This window comes from Phoxinus phoxinus (assembly GCF_949152265.1).
Source record: "Phoxinus phoxinus genome assembly, chromosome: 14".
NCBI lineage: Eukaryota > Metazoa > Chordata > Actinopteri > Cypriniformes > Leuciscidae > Phoxinus > Phoxinus phoxinus.
Genome location: NC_136889.1, coordinates 8,005,011 through 8,027,563, shown reverse-complemented (window position 1 = coordinate 8,027,563; position 22,553 = coordinate 8,005,011). Strand labels below are relative to the sequence as shown.

The following is a 22,553-nucleotide window of genomic DNA, read 5'->3' as shown; positions in this document are numbered from 1 at the left end:
TTGGAGGCACTGAACGTAAACAATGCCACTGAACTGACTCACAAATTTGGCTGATTATTGCTGCTGAAAAATGGTCGAGTTTTGGTCTGTACTAATCGGTCGCACCGGGAAAAAACATTTAGAGTTCTATAGACTGTCAAAAGTTAAAGAAAAAGTGCAAAAAACTGATGAAAGAAGGCGTTTGTGGTTGACAGAGGCACAACATCAGCCACAGTGTATGTTAAGTGAAGCGTTGACTATGGCTAAAATGTTGACGTAATTAACTATGGCTACATTCACACTGTCAGTCAAAATCCGATTATCTTTATATCCGATTGGAATCTAATCTAAAAGTATGTCCACGCTGTGTATCGCAACTGTTCAGATCCGATGTGTGTGTCCATGCAGCCCATGCAGCTCTTTGGCAATATGGAAATGACGTTGCGTTGATGGAGGGGTTTGCATTTGCAATAGAGATGTTGTCTTATTTAAATTTTACAACATGGAAATGTGTATCCGCCACGCTGGACTACTGCGTCTTGAGCCTGCGGCAGAACTGTAGGAGGCTGGTATGTAAGTTACAGCTTTTTTCCACTCTCTTCTCTGCGCCGGTTTCAAAAATAATAATTTTCTGCTCGTCCGGCACATTTTGCAACAACACAGCCTTGTTTCGGCAGCGACTGCATGTTCCTATTACAATGTCTGACGTTTACATTTTACGTGGCGTGAGTGAGTCACATACTAGGGATGGCGATACCACACTTTTAGGATTCGATACGATACCGATACTTTTTTTTGCATTTTCATCGATACCGATACCGATACTGTTCATTTCTTATTGGCAATTTTTGTCAGTAAAAATATTATTACATTTAAGACAAATACAGACCATTTATACAAAATGTATTATGGTCAATACATAATACAATAAAAATGTAAATAAATAACATAAATATGAATTAAATAAATTAAATATGAACAAAACCATACACATTTTAAATTTAAATTTAAAGAAGCAATCTAAAACGGCTGAAAGTAATAAATTCACCCCCAATTACAATTTTTTAGTTTATATCGATTTTTTTAAGGAAATCGATGCCAAATGAGTAGCGCGAGTATATCGATACCACAGGATCGTCGCCCAGAGCCATATAGAGAGAATCTCTCTCTATGGCTCTGGATTCGCCCATCCCTATCACATACCACGCGAAATCCGATCAGAGCGTTAATTCAGACTGAAGCTGATGTCCTGATATGTGATTTGAATAGGATTTCAATATGGATGTAGCTTGAAACGGATTTCACGTGCTTTTTTTGGTCTAACATAGACATCTGAACGTAGCCTATGTCAAGATAAGAAATAGAAGGAAGAATTGCAGTAAGGGCTAACGTTAACGTTAGAGAAGCTAGCTCGTTTGGATCTTTACGTTACCACATATTAACTTTAGTTTGTCAAAGTTTCGCGCTCTTTCCTGCTTCCCAAATCCTTCTCTATATGATTTTGCAGCTTCCACGTGTTTTTTTCTGTGGTTTATTAGTGTAACATTGTGTTCAGTAGTACATAAACAGTGCAATCCATGCTGTTGTTTACATCCGAGTAACGTTAGCTTACCTCCACAATGGCCGCGCATCCGGGTTACCGCGCAGAACGTGACATAATCATAGGACATAATGAACAGTTTTGAAATATCAAAACTGATTTCTACTTCAAAAATGTCAAATAAAGTACAAAACCATACTTAAACGATTAATTACATTTTTATTCACACACAAAAAAAACTAATTTGGAATGCAGGGACAGTCACCACGAGAAACATGTTGAACTATTTGAGTTGCCGTATTATTGTGGTGTACGTTAGTCCTCAAGCAAGAAGTGATGGGTAATGTAGTCTTCCATTGAGCGCCGGCGGTAACAAACCCCATGTGAATAAACCTAGGCTTTTACAGTCTATCTATGGTATACCACGCGTTAAAGTAAACAACACACACACAAAAAACACCATTCCCGTTCGCGAGAACGTAACCGGAAATGCTGGTTCAAAATGACTTGTGCTTTTCACGACCCGAGTCTCAGCATGTCTTCAAGTCCAAGTCAAGTCTTGTTGTTGTTTCGACTTTACTCGAGTTCAAGTCGCAGACTCGAGTTTCCGTCTCTGTGTTTTTAGAGGGTAACTCTTGTATGCTCTTTCCACAGATCTACAAAAGGGCAAATCAAGACACTGATGAGACTTTACGGCAGCATGATTTATCTGAACTACAGGAATATCAGTCAAAAAGCGCAGTATGTTGCACACAGTCCGATTGCATTCAAAGAGAGCAAATTTGCCTAATGCTAAAAAATGTAGAGGGAGCATTGTCGTGACTTATGTGGTATCTACAGTAGATGTTTTGATTCGATTAAATTTGGAACTTGGCCTGAACAGTTTGAGAACCACTGCTCTAAACTAACATGCTCTCAGGACAACTAAGAGCATAAGTAAACACTGCAAGACTGAGTTGACTCAACCCAAGTTGTCTTATGGCTGTTATATTTTCTTGTCTTAAAGCAGGTGATTACCATTAAGGAGTGGCTGAATGTGGTGGCATGTCTCAAAGCTTTTTTTTGCATGTAAGAATGTAGCTCATCTAGTAGAGGAGACTAGACAGGGCAGAAGAAAAAGTGAAAGATGTTAAAGGACGTGTTTAGCTTTTCAAGACCTCCGTGGAAGTATTACTTCTGAGATTATCAGCACTCTACTTTCATCTTGAAGCAACTTTCTCCAAGATACATGGCTGTTTGGGTTATTTTACCCATTGTTCTGTGTGCCGTCTCGTTCATCGGGTGCTGGACAGTGTGAGTTGACCAAATTATTTGATTTTCCTCTCAATTTAAATGACCTATTACAAATACATGCTGCTTCTCAAGGTCAGCTAAAACTCTAAAGTTTGTTACAGGTTAAGATGCTTTTATTAGAGTCTGTTACCATTAAATTGTTTTTTTGCTTTGATGGACAGAGACTAGTTTCAATCATAATTTATTAATATTTACATTATGACATTTGTGCTGACGTGTAAAAGATGGTTGCATAACCAGCTTAATAACAAAAGATCAACAAGAGGCAAGTAATTTCAGTGCTCAGTAACTGAACATGAGTCAGGATCAGAAAAACTCAAAGACAAGTAAAGGCTGGTCTTTCTACTCTTTGGGAATCTAATCAGGGGAGTCATGCTCTATCAACAGGCTCCGGGTTACTTATTAAACAACCCTCATGCATCTTTACCAGTGTTGGGTGCAATTAATTTCTATATTTAATTCATTTTCACTTGAAAATGTGAAGTAGGGGATTACTCTTATTTTTCTGTTATTGAATTACTGTTACTTTTGTGTATACGGTATGTATACCGCATAGACTAGAACAATTCTATAAAACAATAGGGGATTAAACATCAAAATTGAATGTTAAAAAAATTTATGTTTTTAATGTAACCTCCCTTTAAATACTTTGGTCAGCTCAAGAATATGTATGCAATTTTATATTATTTACTTGAAATAATCAATAGAGCTGTTTCATGTCTGAAAAGGTTCAATGGTGGAGGTTGATATGGGATTTAGAAAGTAAACTTTTTTTTTTTTTTTAGAGATATAGGAATCTAATTACAGTGTTGAAGATGTAATTAGTTCCTAAATAATTAAGTTTTTTTAGAGTAACTCACCCCGCACTGATCTTGACTAGCACAATGTTATATACTAAACAGAATAAATACAGAAACAACAAAATATGCTTCTCCCATAGCAAAATATTTCAACTGTTTTGGTTCTGATTTTAGGATTAGTATTTTTCTCCTAACTTACTTAAAATGGCATTTGTTTTAAAGGGTTCTCTTGTCTTTTTCTACAGATATGGACTTGCATTACGTTTCAACCATGTCTGCTCACTTACTAACTGGTAAAGTGATGAATTCAGCATGCATTATTTAACGTTTCCTTCATTTATGCTTCATGAAAACATTGTTGGGTTTCTTAACAGGGAATACAGAAACTCGTGTCAAACAAATGAAACAGGGAATTGCTGCACTCTGTATAATGTCCCCACCATAAGGTTTGTAGAACACATTGACCTTTGAAACACCTGCTATTTTCCACTTCATAATACAAAGGAATGACAGGCATTTTCTGCTTATTTTTGCAGCGGAAGTGGAGCGAATTTTCCAGAAAACTCCCTATTCACAGCAACAATCAATGCTGGTTCATTTTTGTGTGGGTGTATTTGACCTTTCTGATAATAGGCCTATTTCACATCTGTGTATGAGGGGTGCATTACATAATTCCCATCATTTAATTTGTGTACTAGTTTATATATGAAATATTTTAATACATTTGAAAATATCAAATTATTAATTCCATAATTGAGTAGATAAATATTGAGTAGGCATGTCCAAACATTTGACTGGTAGTGTTATAAAGTGCACATAATGTCCATAAGACTCTCTTTATCACTTACAATAAATTTGTGTAATATATCCTCTCTTTGTCCCCACAGTTTTGATTTTCTGCATTTTCCATCATGCACACATCCTGGACAGGAACAATGTTCATTCTCTTCTCAGTAAGATTGCAATGATTTTAGGCTGTGTGGCGTCTGCGGGTGCTTTCATGGCTGGAAACTGCAATGTAAGTACAGATGAATACCCTTCACTAATTTCACTTCTTGCTCATGCATAGCTAATAAACCATCTCAACAAGAGAGTCTAACAACACTTACTCTTAAAAAACACAACAATCAATCTCCTTAACCATGGATTTTACTAAAATTGTAAGATAATAGGTAGCATGAAAGCATTCATGTCAAGTTGATCATAGGTGGAGTCACAAAGCAAACTCTTCTCAGGCTTGGTAGACTGTTTCCTGTAGGCGTACTCTGTGTAAATATAATAAACATGCATGACGTTATGCACGTTACACATAAAATAACTAGTTTCCACTTCATATTAATTAGAGTACAACGGGGCTAAAGACAAACTCGTAAGAAAAATGTGATTTTCGCTACTGCCATAGTATGATTGCAGAAAAATATATGTTTGTATTGAACATTGATGGAGCAACAGATTTTGTGTAAAAATAAATCATAAAAGTTGTTTTTGTTTAAAAATCTTATAAAAGTATGAGGTGGCAAGGTGGGGCAAAAGCACAAAGTATAGTTACAAATACTTAAGCTAAATACTTGTTAATACTTCAAAACAATCACTTTAGCAAAGTTTGTACTATTTTCTGTTTATTTTGATAAATTAAATAACTTTTTTGTTCAATATATTTAGTCATTAAAATGTGTGTGTGTATATATATGTATATATATATATATATATATATATATATATATATATATATATATAATTATTTTTTAAATAAAGAAACAAAATTATTTTAATAAAGATTCTGAAAGCATTGAAGGAGATCCCGTAATAATTTAATATAGATGTACTGTAGTAACAATACATTATATTTTATTTATATGACATGATTAATATCATTTTTTAAAATATGATGTTTCATTATAAAATGTTTGATTATTATAATATTTAAGGTACAATAATCATGTTAATTATTATACCTTTAGTCCAACAGCAGGGGCACCTTTTACCCCAAATACCATACTTTTACATATTCTTCCGTTATAGAAAAACAGTTGCTTTAATTAGCTTGAACAAAACTGAAAATCACGAAGACTGCTTTTGTTTCCAAATATATTCAATCATTTTAGCGATTCTCATTTGCTATTTAAATCTACATTTAAAAAAATCATTAGTGGTTTATTATTTACATCTATAATTACACTGCTGACACGTCCGGCGTCCCTCACACCTTAACCTACCCTCAATCCTACACTCTTAGAAAAAATGGCTCCGTTTGGTTCAATATAGAACCCTATAAGTGTTCTTGACTCAATTGACTTTGCCAAAAAGTTGCCAATTGCATAATACTTTGTTTAACCGGTTAGGATTTTTTTCCTACTGATAAAGTATGTTTACGTGCTGTTTAATTTATACAATTTTATTACAATTAAAAAATGAATTAAAAACAATAAAATCAAACTAAATCCATAAAATAATCCCATGACAGGAACCTCTAAAAGGTTATTTAATGAAGTTCCTGACAGAACCCTTTAAGCTTCTATATAGCCTAAAACCTTTTCTTCTAAGAGTGATATATATATATATACATATATATATACATATATATATATATATATATATATATATATATATATATATATATATACAGTGCTATGCATAAGTTTAGACACCCATGCTAAAGTTGACTAAAAAGAGGAATAAAAAATCATCTTTTGGAAATTGAACTTAATGCCTTAATTTAAAAAAATGGGAAAAATCCAACCTTTAAGGACACCAATTTTCTTTGTGAATGAATAATGTATCGTAAATAAATAAATGTTCTTCCTTAAAATACAGGGTGCATAAGTTTGGACACCCCTATGTTAAATTCCCATAGAGGCAGGCAGATTTTTATTTTTAAAGGCCAGTTACTTCATGGATCCAGGATACTCTGCATCCTGATAAAGTTCCCTTGGCCTTTGGAATTAAAATATCCCCACATCATCACATACCCTTCACCATACCTGGAGATTGGCATGGAATACTTTCCATAAGATCATCTCTCAATGCAAATCAAACCAGCTGTTAGGCTAACTGAAATAAAACCATGCCAATCTCTAGGTATGGTGAAGGGTGTGTGATGATGTGGGGATATTTTAATCCCAAAGGCCAAGGGAACTTTATCAGGATGCAGAGTATCCTGGATCCATATAGTAACTGGCCTTTAAAAATAAAAATCTGCCTGCCTCTATGGGAATTTAACATAGGGGTGTCCAAACTTATGCACCCTGTATTTTAAGGAAGAACATTTATTTATTTACGATACATTATTCATTCACAAAGAAAATTGGTGTCCTTAAAGGTTGGATTTTTCCCATTTTTTTAAATTAAGGCATTAAGTTCAATTTCCAAAAGATGATTTTTTATTCCTCTTTTTAGTCAACTTTAGCATGGGTGTCTAAACTTATGCATAGCACTGTATATATATATATATATATATATATATATATATATATCATTGAGATATGTCATCTCAATGGGAGCAAGTGTTTTGCAATACAACAAAATAAGTACATTACCTATCAATAATTTTGAAGTACACCTAGGTGTACTTGGGTGTTAAAGACACCTAAAGTGAGACTGAATCTTCAATTTTTAAAAACATTTCAATAGTCATGTTTGTCTAAAGCAGAATGAACTGACTCATCATCTCCTATAGTGAAACAACCAAATAGATGTTGTTTCCTGTGTTTCTCTTGCAGCAAACCGAGCTGAGGTTGCTCCATTACCTGGGTGCTGCCCTGAGCTTTGTGTTTGTGTGTCTGTACATGATCATCTTGACCTCCCTCACTAGTAAATGTGTGATAACGGGCCGTGAACGGGTTCTCTACCCACTACGCAGCATCTCCACAACTATCCAGGTTTCTGCCACCATCCTCTGTATCCTTGTATGCTCAATATGTTTTGATGGTAATGCGTTGTAGTGCTCTTTTTATAAATGATTGTTCAGTATTTTTATGCTTACAAAAAGCCTAAGGTAAGCAAGTCTGAAGTGCAGGTGAAAATGAAGACCTATAGACCATTTGGGAGCAGATGTCCCAGTTACGGTACTGCAGTTGTGCGCGCGCATTGTGGTAGCAGAAAAACAGTAATTTTCTGCTCCGCCCACAAAACACGACACCGCTGTTTGCAAATATACCCAAATTGTCTAGGCTATTTGGACACTGAAGAAAAGCTTTAAATGTATGAATGTCATTGCATATGTAACAAAATACCAAATCAAGGGATGTGTTTTATAGAAATCACACATCCAGGAATACATTTCATAAAAATAGGTTTAATGGGATTCACAATACATAGGCCTACAGTTCAAAATGAAGATAAAAATGTATTTGAATACTTTCTGGTTGTCAAGCATCGTAAATGTGATGAACTACATCTGTCAGCTGACTTCATACATCCACCAAAAAGTGACGCCCGCTGTTTCAAAAAGTACATTATGCAATCAAAAGTTTGTTACAGAGTGTCTATTTACACAAGTGCCAATACCTCGCCTTGTCAGTAGAAGCTATTTACACTAACTCCGTCCACCAATGTTCGGTTGGGCTAGACCAAAGGACAAAAAACGGCTGTAATTTGTCAGCCATAGGGAGTAAGTTGCATAGAAGATACTTTTGACGCAAGTTCGAATCCGCCTTTTGCTAAACTCGTTCTGCTCCCCTTTTCCCACATCACATATCAGATTGGAAAGGCATTTATTTTCAATAAATAAGAAGAAAATATGTGAAAAGTGGAATTAAAGTCCCTAACGGTTATTTAATAATAAAGTGTTTATCGGGTAGGGTTAGGGTAAGGACTTTGTCATAATAAGGCAGCATTTATTTAATAAATATAATAATTTACACTGTTATTATTGCATACTGTTTTATAATGTACTAAAATACAGAGTAAAAACAGTAATATTATTACAATTAAAAATAACCATTTAATATATTTTAATATGCAATTTATTCCTGTGATCAAAGCTGAATTTTCAGCATCATTACTCCAGTCTTCAGTGTCACATGATCCTTCAGAAATCATTCTAATATGCTGATTTGATATTCCAGAAACCTTTCTTATTCAGGATTCTCTGATGAAAAAAACCTTCTGGGACAACCGTAGATGTTTAAAGTTTTATCAAATATTACCATTATTAAATAGTTATTTAGTAATGAAATGTATAGAAACTGTTTTTTCTCCATGACTTATCCTTATCAGACATCATCTTCTTCATCCAGGAGGATTACATGTATAAGCACATCGCTGCGGTGTTTGAATGGTTGCTGTCCGTCAATCTGCAGCTCTATGAACTCAGCTACTCCGCAGAGTTCTACTTTTTCTCCTCGTCGATGCTTTCAGTGCTCTTAGCAAAGAAAGAAGAGGAGAAATGTCTCATTTTGTCTTAATGTCGAAAAAAATCCTTCAGCAGATAGATGGTTTTCTTCATTTTTACGTCATGGATTCATAATAGATGGCATTTTGTAACCTCATTCAAACAGTAGGTCTGCTCAGGAGACATTTGAAGACCTTTTTTTGAAGTGGCAATAGAATTTATGAGGTTGCAAGCACTGAATTTACTTTACTCAGAGTGGAGGAACAGGCACTTTTTTCCAAAGCACTTTTACTTTCAAAATACTATAGCATTTAAAGGGATAGTTCACTTTAAAATTAAAATTCTGTCATCATTTACTCACCCTCAAGTTGTTTCAAACCTGTATTAATTTATTTCTTCTGCTGAACACAAAGAAAGATATTTTGAAGAATGTCGGTAACCAAACAGTAGACAGTACCCATTGACTTCCATAGTATTTTTTTTCCTACTATGGAAGTCAATGCGTACTGTCTACTGTTTGGTTACCGACATTCTTCAAAATATATTTCTTTGTGTTCAGCAGAAGAAATAAATTAATACAGGTTTGAAACAACTTGAGGGTGAGTAAATGACAGAATTTAAATTTTAAAGTGAACTATCCCTTTAACTGAGAAAACCACCTTACAAATACAATATTTGATCTCATATCTAGATTTCCTGTGAGCAAGAGTAACTTGGTGCATTCATCTTAAATGATTGTTCAGGGTTTACCTCACACTTTTAATCTAATCACTCAGTCCCAGGAAATGTGGAATCAGCTGCTGGCAGGAAATGTGTATTTGTCAGAACTGAAAATGTTATAAGGTATATATAGAAAAAGATAAGAATAACCCATTAATAGTCACAGGTTTATCTCAAATTAAGTTATTTTCTGTTATCCCTTATTATTGTGTCAGAACTTTAATTCAGAGATTTAAGATATAAGGTGAATTCAAGTAAACAGAGAACAATATAGATGGATAAGTTGTTCAATTTACCTGAAATTACACAAAATATTTATTTGAAAAGGTCTAATTTTATATACAAGTTTATTGTCTGATATTTATAAATTAAAAAAACTTTATTTCCTCTGACAAAGCAAGCAACAAAGGGCCTCTGTATGATAGTTTATTGATATTTCCAGATGTAGTATTCAAAGCTAGTAGTTTTCAGTGTTGAGATGCAGTTATGACAAGCCTAAAAACAGACTTTACGGGTTAAAGGCACATTCGCACCAAGAATGATAACTATAACGATAGACGTATAGTTCCCAAAATCGTTCTAAATACAAAATAATAGCAGAGTCCAAACGGCACTGAAACAATGTCGTTGGAATCACTTCCAGAACAACTTTTTCCAGCTGATGAACGATAAAAACATTGACTGCCAATCAGAATCCATTGTGCTTTAAAGAGCCCAAGCATTTAAAGTGGCAGACTGTTCGACATCACCTGCATGTAACCGATCGGCGAGCCGAGTGTAGCCGCGTTCGGGGAGGAGCTGAAAATAGAGACGTGAAGTTGCAGAAGAACTTTCTGCTTTCCGTAGTGACCGCTCACGTGGTGTTTGCATATTTTATCACAGCTGAAGTGAAATAAATGCAATATTTGTCAAATACACAGACGTTTCAGATACATTTCCATTCAATACTTTATGTATTGCTTAATACAGCATCTGATTGAACAAGAATACATTTCAACATAAGCCTATATACTATTTAAATACCAATGTAGTGGGGTCTACAGTTTTATTTTAATAAGCATGACACAATTAATATCGCAACAACATGAAAAGATTTTATTGTAATAAAAATGCTGATTTGCGTAGAATAAACCAGCAAGCTGCTCTCGAAACGCTCTCGAGGTACTTTATGGCATACATCAGTCATGTGGCGTCGGCGCTGTCTCAAGCCGGACAAACTTTCTAACCGGCATGAACTGCTTTTAGTCAGCTGCCGATCGGTCCGCACAGCGCGGCATGAAGTTGAACGCCTAATGGCATGTCGTAATTACTGTAAATAAAGCTGTGCGCTTTCGAATCGCTCTCGCAGTCCTTTGATGTCATACACTGGTCAGTCTGCGCAGCGCCTCTTCAAGTCGAACAGACCTGTTCACACCTTAAATCACCAGTGGTGGTCAGGTGGTACAGCAGCCATGTGGTTCAAGTCGTAGCTCTCAGAAAAGTAAGAGTTTACACATTGTAATCAAAGGTTCAACAAGGCCGTGAAGGCTTTTTACAGTTCAGAAGGGTTATGGTAATTACGACATGGCATGAACACATCTATGATAGAGCGATATTGTCCACTGGTGTGGACGCTAATACAGTTATGGTTCTTGGTGTGAAAAAGCCTTGAGTTTGATTGCAACAACTTACATGAATCAATTTTACTTAAAAATAAAGGTTCTTTACTAGCATTGATGTTCCATAAAGAACCTTTAACATCAATGGAAACTTACCTTTGCACAAATAGTTCTTTATAGTGGAAAAATGTTGTTTAGCTTAATAATAATAATCTTCTTTACACTAAGAAAGTTCTCTACTAAGAAAACTGCTCACTGAAAGATCAGTTGGGGAACCTCCTTTTGAAACCTTTATTTTTAAGGGTGTATGCTGAAATAAAGGTTTGGTTTTTAATGAGGTGTAGCTTAAAATCATTTAGAGATGTTACTGTTGCCAAATGTCACATTGTATGTTTGACTGGAATGCAAATGGATTCAAAACATAATGGCCAGGGTATTAAACACAATGGTATAAAAAGTCATGTGTGGTGTACAACAATGCAATGGAAGCACAAGTCGTTCTACACCACCTCTCTGTAATTCTGACACACCCCATTGTGTTTAACTAAGAAAACCATTCTTGCATGTAGTAATTCACCTGGCCAGGTGAAGATTATATCACGGTTTTTCTATTAAAATATGATTTGAAAGGTCAGGTTTAATGGGGATAATCATCTAAAAACCAGTCCCCCATTTTCATACAATGTAGTCTGTATATATGCATCAACAAAGACTTTCAATTGTTTTGAGAACCAAATAATCTGACATGCATTCATTTATAGTCTACTTTGTAGCAACTATACAATCTTTAACACTGCATCATTTAGAATGGCAAACTTCCAGAACAGGGACGAGAGTTACAGGACAGCGACGAGAGTTACAGGACAGCTTATTCAAATTTTTGAACCTCACATTCACAGTCAGGCTGAAGGAGTGACTTTGTTTGGAGAGGTTATGTACACATACTGATACACATTAAGACAGACACTGATGCAGTTTAGGACTTTGGACCTTTGCTAAAGAACACAGCAGCTGTGAACAGAGTTTTGCAGAAATAAGCCCTAAAACCTGGACACAAGTTGAACAAGCATATTTGCATTTCCGGTTCCATCATGCCGAAGTCAATGGTTTTTTGTTTAAATGCCTAAAATAAGGTCTGTGGTTAACAAGCTCAAGATAAATTCATATTTTATTTCACGAAATAAAATACCCCACTTGCAAGATTTTACTTGTTTTGGATAAGGTGGTTGCTAACAAGTGGCTAAATGGGTCAACAGAGATACTTACTAATTAACTTTCAATGCGTTTATACTTGTGTTCTTTAATCTATTCAAACTTTCCAATTTAAAAAAAGATTGAAAGTTGTCAGAAGATTAGATGTGGTGTTGTTGAAGTGGTGTATAAATACTACCTTTAACTTTTTACTATACTTCTGTCTATATTTATGCTTCAAAAAGAATATAAATAGTGTTAATTTTTTAAGATTATCTTGAAGAGCAAAACGTGTGAAAACATGAACTTATGTTGAGCTTATTTTCTGCAACAATCCAAAAAATAAAATCACGACCAAGGAAACCAGCCTTGAAGCTACTTTCTTGGTTGGCCTACAAAAATACATCATCTCTGCATCCAAAATCGAATACTTCCCTACTGTAAAGTATGTGAAAACAGTACGCAAATAGTAGTATGTTTGAATAGTATTTGAAAAACATAAGTGAAGTCCCTGGATGACCTACTACTTCCAGCGAGATTCTAGACACTTTACTATCCCTTGAGGCCACTGGAGAGGATTTATGAATGGCAGCGAAGTAACGTACCTGACGTTGATCACGTGACAGTAACAACATTCATACTACATGTACTTTTTAACCGGTCATTAAGTAAATTCAAATTCAATTGTAGTATATACTCAGACAGTACTTGATTTCGGATGCAGCGTATTCGTTTATCATGAGTGGTGCCTCGTCAAGTGCCTGTTCAAAAGATTAGTTTGTGCTGATGACATTACACAACACAACTGTTTAACTATTAGGAAATGAGAAAACCTTTTTGTATTTAGTTGTCAAGAGAATGAAGAAATGGAAAAGGATTCAATTGTTAATGCAAAGCACATAACCTTTACTTTGAAAGAAGGTAATATACATCCTGGAATTACAGATAATAAAGATACATTATGAGCAAAATAAATTCACAATGGATATCCTCTCTTCTTTCACTGATGCAAAGAGTGGGGCAAACTAGAAAATGTCTACTGTATCAATGAGGGAAAAGGCGGAAGCAAACTTAAAAAGCATGTATGTCCAGGCATTCACTGAATACACTGTAAAAAAAAGAAAAGGAAAAACAGCAAGCAGAAGTCCACATTGCTAAGAACCTCAAAAAACAACTGAAAGAAAAGAAAGGAGCTTGATTTTCATGGTGTTCCTCTCACTACATAGTTCAACTGCAACGCATATATCATAAATAGATGGAGGGGAGAAACAAGCAAGATGCCACAATTCCAGCATAGCTGAAACAATAAATGACCACTCCTCCAAATTCCAAACTTGGAGCATGACCAAAAGTAATCCTTTACAAACCTTTTAAGATAGTCAGTCTGCAGGCGCCTCTGCAATCACTTCTCATGCCAAACACCTCTAACCAAAGCATGTTAAAACAGTTTGGGCCCTTAAAACGTCCGTGTGGATTAAGTTGTGGGTTTATTTGTTCATTCATGACGTGACGCGTGAGAACGAAAGGTTAAAGCAAAGAATGGTATGTCTCTTATCTAAGCCATAGAACCTCTTCAGCTAGGTAAGTCTCGTTTAGTCCTTTAAACTCTCAAATCACTAAAAATGATATCAGTAACATCTAGCTTAACTGCTATAGATTTTCCTCTCAGGTCTAAACACGCAGACGTCCCCTGATCCACACGATAACAGTGCTGATCATTTCAGGCTGGAGAGCACTACATTTACATATTTGATTTTTGTTTTCTTTTTTTAAAAATGAAGGGCACTACAGTAGTTGACTCAAACTCAAAAGTATTAATGTGATGCAAATTTGAAATTTTATAAACCTACAATGAGTTGAAATTAGTTTTCTTCAAACTGAGTACATGTTCTTTGTTGTAGAGCCACTTTTGCTAGAGGTGTCGTCATGTGACTGGTATCCGATGAGGGTTTTGCTTGGGATACTCAAACGCTCTTTGTATTGTTGCCTAAAGGGGAAGAACAACAGATATCACAATGAATAAATGAGTCACAGAGAAATCTGTTAGATATCAGCATATTTACATCAAACACATTCCACATTTCGGCAGAATTAACAAGAACTTCCAGTCAAAAATGTAGGCTTATTTTATTCAGCAAGGACGCATTTCATTGATCGAACATGACAGTAAACACATTTATAACGTTACGTTACAACATAAAATTCTATTTCTATTCTATTGTATCCTGAATAATTTTTTTCCTGAAGCATATTTAGAATGATTTCTGAAGGATCATGTGACACTGAAGACTGGAGTAATGATGCTGAAAATTCAGCTTCGCCATCACAAGAATAAAAAACATTTGAACAAATATTAAAATAAAAAAGTTATTTTAAATTCTAATATTTCACAATACAACGGTTTTACTGTATTTTTGATCAAATAAATGCACCTTTGGAAAATAGGTTCTTTTAAAAAAAAAGGGCTGTGGAATGTGACTTAACGGTTGCATTTTGAATAAAACGTCACAACCTTTTTTCTAGCCTATTTATCAGCTCGGCTCAAAAGACAGCGCAGCGCGAGCTTAGAGCGAGTGCGTGTACATGCTGACGTCTGGATCACGCGAGTCACGTGACCACTAAACTGTGAGATCCAGTGAAGAGCACTCCAGTTTATATCTGATGCTAAACGAGTTCAACAACTAAACAGGAGAAACATTGTGCCACAACGATCTAGTTAAAATACTTTTTAATCCACAAGTCCCCAACATTTAGCATGGATTTGTAATGTAATTTAATATGAGTATTAAATGTAATTATGAGTATTTAATGTAATTATGAGTATTAAATGTATTAAGTAATGGAATATACTTACCCTACAGTATATTCATTAAGCTACAGCAGTTTTTGTGCATTTGTATTTATACTATATGTATTTAGGCTACTGTTTTTCAAACAAAAACCATAGAAATAATAGTTATTTTTTTACCATGGTAGTGAGGTGCTATTTTTTTTTTTAATCTGTGGTTATCATATCTACAAAATGTATGATGCTATCGAAGAGCAATGGTTAATTTGAATAAGAGTCTTAACTTAATCAAAATATTTAAAATTCTCCCTAAAAAAAATTAGGTTGTTAAAAGTTTACAGATATTACTGTTTTTGTTAATGAAAATAAATTTACATCCGCATCCCAACTCAAGCTACTGTCAAACGTGCATTTCCAAGAGACAAAACATGTAATATTATTAATAATTATTAATTAGCAACGCACCCTATTGTCATGATAGCGTCCCTGTTTTGGCAGTTGCCCGTCCAGATGGCTATTTTATCCCCCTTTGGCCTGACATTGACCACAGCTCCACACACGTCTTCACTGGCCTCATCAAAGGACTCTCCGATTAAACATAACAGCTGCAAAACACATGCACAGTATGAAGTTCTGCAGCACACACTGAGCCATCCACAAAACCATGAAAAAAGAAAAACTCTTACTGTCTCCATCCAGTAGCGGTCAAGGTCATTGTGTCGTTGCTGTTTGCTGAGGGTCATTAACCACCTTCCTCCGAGTTTATTCCTGTCATCCTCCCACATGGGTTTAATACCATCCTGAGACATACACAATCTGGACATCAGTGTTTTCTCATTTTTGCCAAGCGCTAACATTCATCCCAGATAATTAAATCTGCAGTCACATGGTCAGAGTGATGCCCACAGAAACTCAGAAATGCACCTGCTTTGCAATGAAATGTTTAGTTAATAATCATCCACACATTTCAGTTCGGTCATATACACACTTCCTCATCTTACCTTAAATAAGCAGTAGTCACAGCCAAAACCAAGCTTACTGGGCTGCTGTATGTGATTGTATAATCTGAGGAGTGAACAGAAGCCAAATCCATTATGATTTGCCACCCACATTTTCTTTAAGAAAAGAGGGCAGTAATGTCACTTAATGTCACAATACACGATAAAGGAAAAACACTTACGCCCAGAAATCTTCCACTGTGTCAAACTTGGAGATGAGACGCAGATTTTCTGTCCAACTTTTGCTCTTGTCATTTTTGAAATACCAGAGAGCCCATCTGCAGGGAGGCAAATAAGGACAGTGAGCATGAGAGTCTCCTTGTGTCACTCATATAATATTCATGTAGAAGCTCTCAAAGAGCTGCTTCAGCCGAGAGACGACTCTTATTGTCCTGTTAACCAATGGGAAACCACGGCTACTAGGCAAAAATGAATTCAAATTTTTTTGAATTCAAAATATTACAGGTTATAGTATCATTATTAAATATAAATTGATCGTGTTACTCTGAACAGATGGCCAGATGTCCTTCTGCTGCTGAAGCTCAAGAAGATCTTTAGATCATCTCAAATCATGCTGGAGAACATGATCATCAGATATCACACAAACAGCTAGAGTTGCTTTCATTAAAGCCAATTCTTAAACATTCTTACACTTTTTCAATCAAAATTTTCTACCAATAACTACTGATAATATTTCATTCGTAATGGAAAAAAGTATTTAAATTTTTTTTTAATGATTTGATGCGTTTGTGAGAACATTTTCACAGTGGACTCGAAACTTTTGAACCCGATTGTATACACTACAGTTCAAAGGTTTCGGTTAAATTACATTAAATTGATCAAAAGTGACTATACATTTTTTTTTGATGTTACAAAGGATTTCTATTTCAAATAAATGCGGTTCTTGTGATCCTTCTATTTATCAAAGAATCCTGAAAAAATGAATCACGCTTTCCACAAAATTATTAAGCAGCACAACTTTTTTCAACATTAATAAGTAATGTTTCTTGAGCACCAAATCGTTATATTAGAATGATTTCTGGAGGACCATGTGACACTGAAGAAATTGTGCTGAAAACTCAGTTTTGCTTTCACAAGAACAAATTACATTTTATAAGATTAAAATAGAAAACACTTTAAATTGTAATATTTCACAATTTTTATGCAGCCATGGTGAGCATAAATTAAAAAAACTAGTCTGAGAACAAAAGTGAATTTTCACCTTTGAAAATGTTTAATTCTAACCAGCTGCATAAAAGCAAAAGGACAGAGGAAATAATGCTAAGAGCTATATTAACAGTCATAATAAAGGCTGCTATCATTCTAGAAACCAGCCGTAAAAGCTGAGTATGAGACCCTGTGCTACAGAGTTATCTGTTGCAGCCCTGACCTGTGGTGAACTTTAGGCTATCTTTAACAAACTTAAAAAGAAAAAAAGAGCAGAATGAAAATTCTAATAATGACCGTCATTAAACAGAACTTAAACATTAGATCTTGCAATTGCAACACAAACTGAAATGTGTATGTTGTACTTGAGTGAGATCTAAACATCCCAGGAATAAGCCACGGGCAGTGAAAGGGCAGAAAGGGCTGGAATGAGACAGCTCAACATGTAGGCTCAGCACTTCCTGCAGCATGCTGGCGGACTGCCACATCATCACTCATATGACTTTTGAGCTCAGAGTGACACCAAACACTACTGCCTCAAAATGTGACTATGTCATGCAAGACTAGTTTTGAAAATGTCACATTTTCTAAAGACGTCATAATGGTCTCTGTTTTTGAAAGAAGTCTCTTATACTCAAAACAGTAATACCGTGAAATTGTTGCAATTTAAAATAACTGTTTTCTATTGTATGATATTTTAAATGTCATTTATTCTTGTGAAGACAAAGCTGAGTTTTCAGCATCACTCAAGTCTTCAGACACACGATCCTCGAGAAATCATTCTAATATACTGAATTTGGTGCTCACTGCTCAAGAAACATTTCTATTTATTATCAATGTTGAAAACAGTTGTGCCGTTTAATATTTGTGAGGAAGCTGATAATTTTTTTCAGGATTCTTTGATACAAAGAAAGTTCAAAAGAACAACATTTATAATATTACAAAAGATTTCGATTTTAAATAAATGTCTTTACTTTACTGGTCACACTTTAGATTAGAGTCTAATCCTCACAATAAACTTTAGCCGCAAACTCCCAACTACTGCTTATTAATAGTTAGTAAGGTAGTTGTTAAGTTTAGGTATTGGGTGGATTAAGGGATGTAGAATATGGCATTAATATGTGCTTTATAAGTACTGGTAAACAGTCAATATATCCTAGTAATATGCATGCTAATAAGCAGCTATAATAGTGAGAATTGGCCCCTACACTTAAGTGTTACCGAATATAAATTTCTTTGCATGAAAATATTTTACTGGCCAAAAACTAAATAAACGGAAGTTTATGGCTTTAGATTATCAACATTGGCTAAAAAATGCACACTAATTTCAGAGATTTTGAATAAATATTGTCTAAAAAAGTAGTGTTAATTTCAGCAATTATGTGCAATTCACTTTAATCCCTAATGCCCTAGACTTATTATGTTATCTGCTCGGTGTGGCATATGCTACACAGGTGATATATAGACCTTCAGATATAAATACACAAAGAAATGTATGACATTTACCTGTTTTGCAAAGGGTGTTTGATGTACTGTTCAGAACTTGTCACAGGACTTGGCACAGGAGGAGCCGTAGGACTTTCAGCACGGACTTCTTCATTTTCAGTTCCTCGCTACATAAAGGCAAAATGACTTCATGAAAATGGGTTAAATTAATTTCCCTGATCTTTTTTCAGTCACAGGAAATTTTCATTTTACAAGAAGTGATTTCAATCGGTTTAAATGTTTTAGAGCAGAAAAATATCCATGACTATTCTCATTTTAAAATTCCTAGATATCCCCAAGTTTTTCCAAGATGGTGGGGAAATGTTCAGGGTCATTCCACGCATACATAGAGAAAGAAATACTGACAATCACCATTCTGTGCACCTGTCAGTCTGTCTTCACTGCTAAAGAGGCTCCTAGACAATCTGAGATCTTTCTTTGGGGAAATTAGCAAACAGAATGAAATACTAAATGAAAACAGATGTTTCAATTGGAATCTATTGGCTCAATACTTGTGTTCAAGGTAATGTTACCTGGGGCCGGTTGCAGTGGTGTAGTCTAGTTTTTTGTAGTGAGTATACTGTGACTCACTACACAGTAGTGTAGTACCCAACCCCCCCCCCCCCCCCCCGCCCCCCCCCGAACCCGTCTCATCACCCCATAAGCACCACCACACTCACTAATGTACAGTATGCAACGACATGTAATTGAGAGCATTATGAGACTAAGTGTTATCAACATGTCAATTTATTATAAGCAACACAAGACTTCAACAGCCAATGACATTTACAGCTGAGGAGACTGGACTGATTTTCTACATTTAGCCTTAGATGTTATATGAATATGGTCCCTGAAGCACAGGTTTTATCAGCTGACAATAATAATAATAATAAAAAAACATTATAGGCACAAATACAAATTTACTTTTAGAAATGGTGCTTTTGAAAGAAAATTGTGTTATTGTTTTGGCAAGTTTACTTTTTAAATTATAACATGTATGAAAACTTGTGTGATATTCCTTTTTAAAATAAGTTTTAATAGATTTCATCATTATTATTATTTTACAGTATATTTTACTGTGCAATTTCTTTCATAATTTCTTTGAGTTTATACCGAACTTTTATTTTGACAGGTTGTCGTAAAGACATTATAGTTTCTGTGTGTGTATGATACGAATGAATGACGATAGTTTTATCAAATGAAATGGTGAAATTCTCATGAAGTGAAGTGATCGACTCTCATAGCAGCTCTGTGATGAAGTTCATGTGTCATGTGTAGCCTATCATGTCCTCATAGCTACAGTGAAGCGCTGACACAAGCACGCGCTTGCTTCAGTGTGTGTGTGTAGTAGAGCACACATTGAGCGCTCATTCCCAGAGACGCGTTGAACAACTGCAGTCTCTTTGAGTTTTTAATATTCACGCGATTTGATCTGTGTCCATTGCAAACACAGACGCGGTGAATTTATGAATGAAAGTGTGAAAGTTCTGTCACAAAACGAAGTTGTTACGTATCCTCACGCTTTTTTTTAGTGGGTATACGGAAATACTTGGCATTTCCTAGTGGGTATACGGCGTATACCTGCGTATCACGTAGACTACACCACTGGCCGGTTGCATACACCCCTTAAAACTAGTCTTTAGTCATCAAAAAAAAAAAAATCTCTTTTAACTTTTTAAATCAGTTACATAAAAACGTAGATTGGCCTATTTTGATAACAAAAAATAAGATTGACTGCCCCTTGACTAACTGCTAGTGGGTCATGCTAGATAATAATAATACCCATGTTTGTGCAACTGGCCCCTGTGATCAAACTTACCAGATATTCGGGCTTGTTACCAAGACAACTAGCTAGATTACAGCATGTAAAGTTCCTTAATGCAGTGTAGTGCAGATCACACACTATTGAGTCAGTAAGTGTAATTTCCAGTTCAATTTGGAGTCATACACCCTCTACTGTCCGCTAAGGTATAAGCTTCTCTAAACACATGCTGACTTATTTCAGCGATCAATGACTTTGGTGCTATTTACGTAATCAGCCTAACGTTACATGAAAAATTCTTTAGTGCACATTGAAACGGCACATTTATTTGATATAGTGAATTATAAAACGTATTAAGCAGCCACGACTGAACACGCTAGCCGAACACAGTTAGCCATGAACACACGTGTCCAGATGTCTGGAGATATGATCCCTTCACGTGGAGACGAGAGAAAACCCGACACCATCCGCCCTCAAAGCGTTATGGTTTCATTACGCCGCTCTGAAATGACCCGGTACCGGGTGTGAGGACTGGTGAATTGTCGTTGCCCGGACCCTCCCTGTCTCTAAAGTCACCAGCAGCATTGCCGCCCCGAAACCATACTGAACCCCCAAACGACACCTCCTGCTTTTAACACTAATGCTCACTGTTTAAACATGTGCCGCAGACAACACAATAGACGCCGGTTTACCATTGTTGGTCGCGGAGAAGCCCTAAATGAAAAAAGCCCGCTCCCTCTTACCGGCTCCGAAGTCGCCATCTTGCCTGTAAAAATTCTTCTGACCGTTGGACGCTGCTGCGTCACGCACGCGCTCGAGAATCTACGGAAGCTGGTAGGGCTCACGCACGCTGAACGTTCAGCATGCAGGAGACTGAAACGTTATTTTTTATTTATATTTCATTTTTACATGTATGTTTTTATACATACAAACAAAAGATGAAAGAAAATGAAATGAAAGATTTCTCTTTTTATTAAAGAGAAATAATAAAATATTAAAATTTAGTGTTAAAAAATTATTTATATATACATTTCTACAAATTTTATTCGGTTTAATACATCGGTTTAAGGTTACCGGTACATTGAAACATGGTTGATAACAGACGAGTAGAGATTAGGCCATTCAAATTTTAACATATTAAATTACATATTCTAAAAAGAAAGAAAGAAAGAAAGAAAGAAAGAAAGAAAGAAAGAAAGAAAGAAAGAAAGAAAGATGATGCACCGCTGAAATAATTTAAACTTGTAAAAACATACCCTCCCAAAAATAGGCTATAGCCTATCTCAAGTTCAAACATAAGTTCAAGTATTTTCCAAAGCTATGTGGCAAGTATCTATACTAATATTAGTGTACTACTCCTGTGTTTGGGACCAAATTGACCCACTTTTTGTTATAAAAGTTTACATCTTGTTTTAGTGTTTCTTTAGTAACTTTAGTAGTTGCAACTAGATATATACTTTATAGCTGAATTTTCAGTTGATGAAAGTCTACACTCCTTTTTTTCCAGTGCATACTATTTTAAGTTCACTTTGGCCTAAGTTCAAGAAAACTATTAGTTCACCTTCACTGAGAGTAAAAATGTATTGGAAGTCAACAATGCCTATACGTTTACTTGTATAGTTGCTATACCAACGAAACATTAAACTAAAAACTAAGAAAAATAGTTAAACTAGTTTTGTACTCAAAGTTCACTACTGTTACACTTATCCTTTTATAATCTAAAATGTAGGTCAGCTTACCCCAATACATTTTGAAATACACACACAAGTATACAACTAGTGCATTGATATGAGTATACTTACATGGTTGGAAAATATACACTTAACTTTGCTTAAGTTTACTTAATAAACTGAACTTTGTAAATTAAATTTCACCTAAAAACTGACTTGTTACTATAAAC

General features: G+C 35.3%; 2 protein-coding genes across 5 annotated transcripts; one reads left to right on the top strand and one right to left on the bottom strand.

The window, feature by feature from the left end:
* The first annotated feature begins 1,992 nt into the window (after positions 1-1,992).
* LOC307010613 (transmembrane protein 150A) lies at positions 1,993-13,420 on the top strand. 2 transcript variants are annotated; one of them, XM_079635409.1, is made up of 8 exons: positions 1,993-2,147; positions 2,529-2,812; positions 3,858-3,905; positions 3,987-4,058; positions 4,149-4,216; positions 4,500-4,630; positions 7,332-7,509; positions 8,830-13,420. In XM_079635409.1, the coding sequence occupies exons 2-8, from the start codon at positions 2,748-2,750 to the stop codon at positions 9,015-9,017; spliced, it is 750 nt and encodes a 249-aa protein (XP_079491535.1). In that variant the 5' UTR covers positions 1,993-2,147; positions 2,529-2,747; the 3' UTR covers positions 9,018-13,420. The 2 variants fall into 2 exon arrangements, with proteins under 2 accessions (XP_079491535.1, XP_079491534.1); XM_079635408.1 differs by having other exon boundaries at positions 1,999-2,260; positions 2,526-2,812.
* Positions 13,272-21,516, bottom strand: eif4e1c (eukaryotic translation initiation factor 4E family member 1c; the record flags this gene model as incomplete). 3 transcript variants are annotated; one of them, XM_079635412.1, is made up of 7 exons in its annotated part: positions 13,272-14,440; positions 15,707-15,846; positions 15,928-16,041; positions 16,243-16,306; positions 16,422-16,517; positions 18,913-19,019; positions 21,397-21,516. In XM_079635412.1, 7 exons carry the CDS (start codon positions 21,412-21,414, stop codon positions 14,326-14,328), a joined length of 654 nt encoding a protein of 217 aa, XP_079491538.1. In that variant the 3' UTR covers positions 13,272-14,325. The 3 variants fall into 3 exon arrangements, with proteins under 3 accessions (XP_079491538.1, XP_079491537.1, XP_079491536.1); XM_079635411.1 differs by having other exon boundaries at positions 13,333-14,440; positions 21,346-21,414; XM_079635410.1 differs by having other exon boundaries at positions 13,333-14,440; positions 15,707-16,041; positions 21,397-21,507.
* Positions 21,517-22,553: the final 1,037 nt, after the last annotated feature.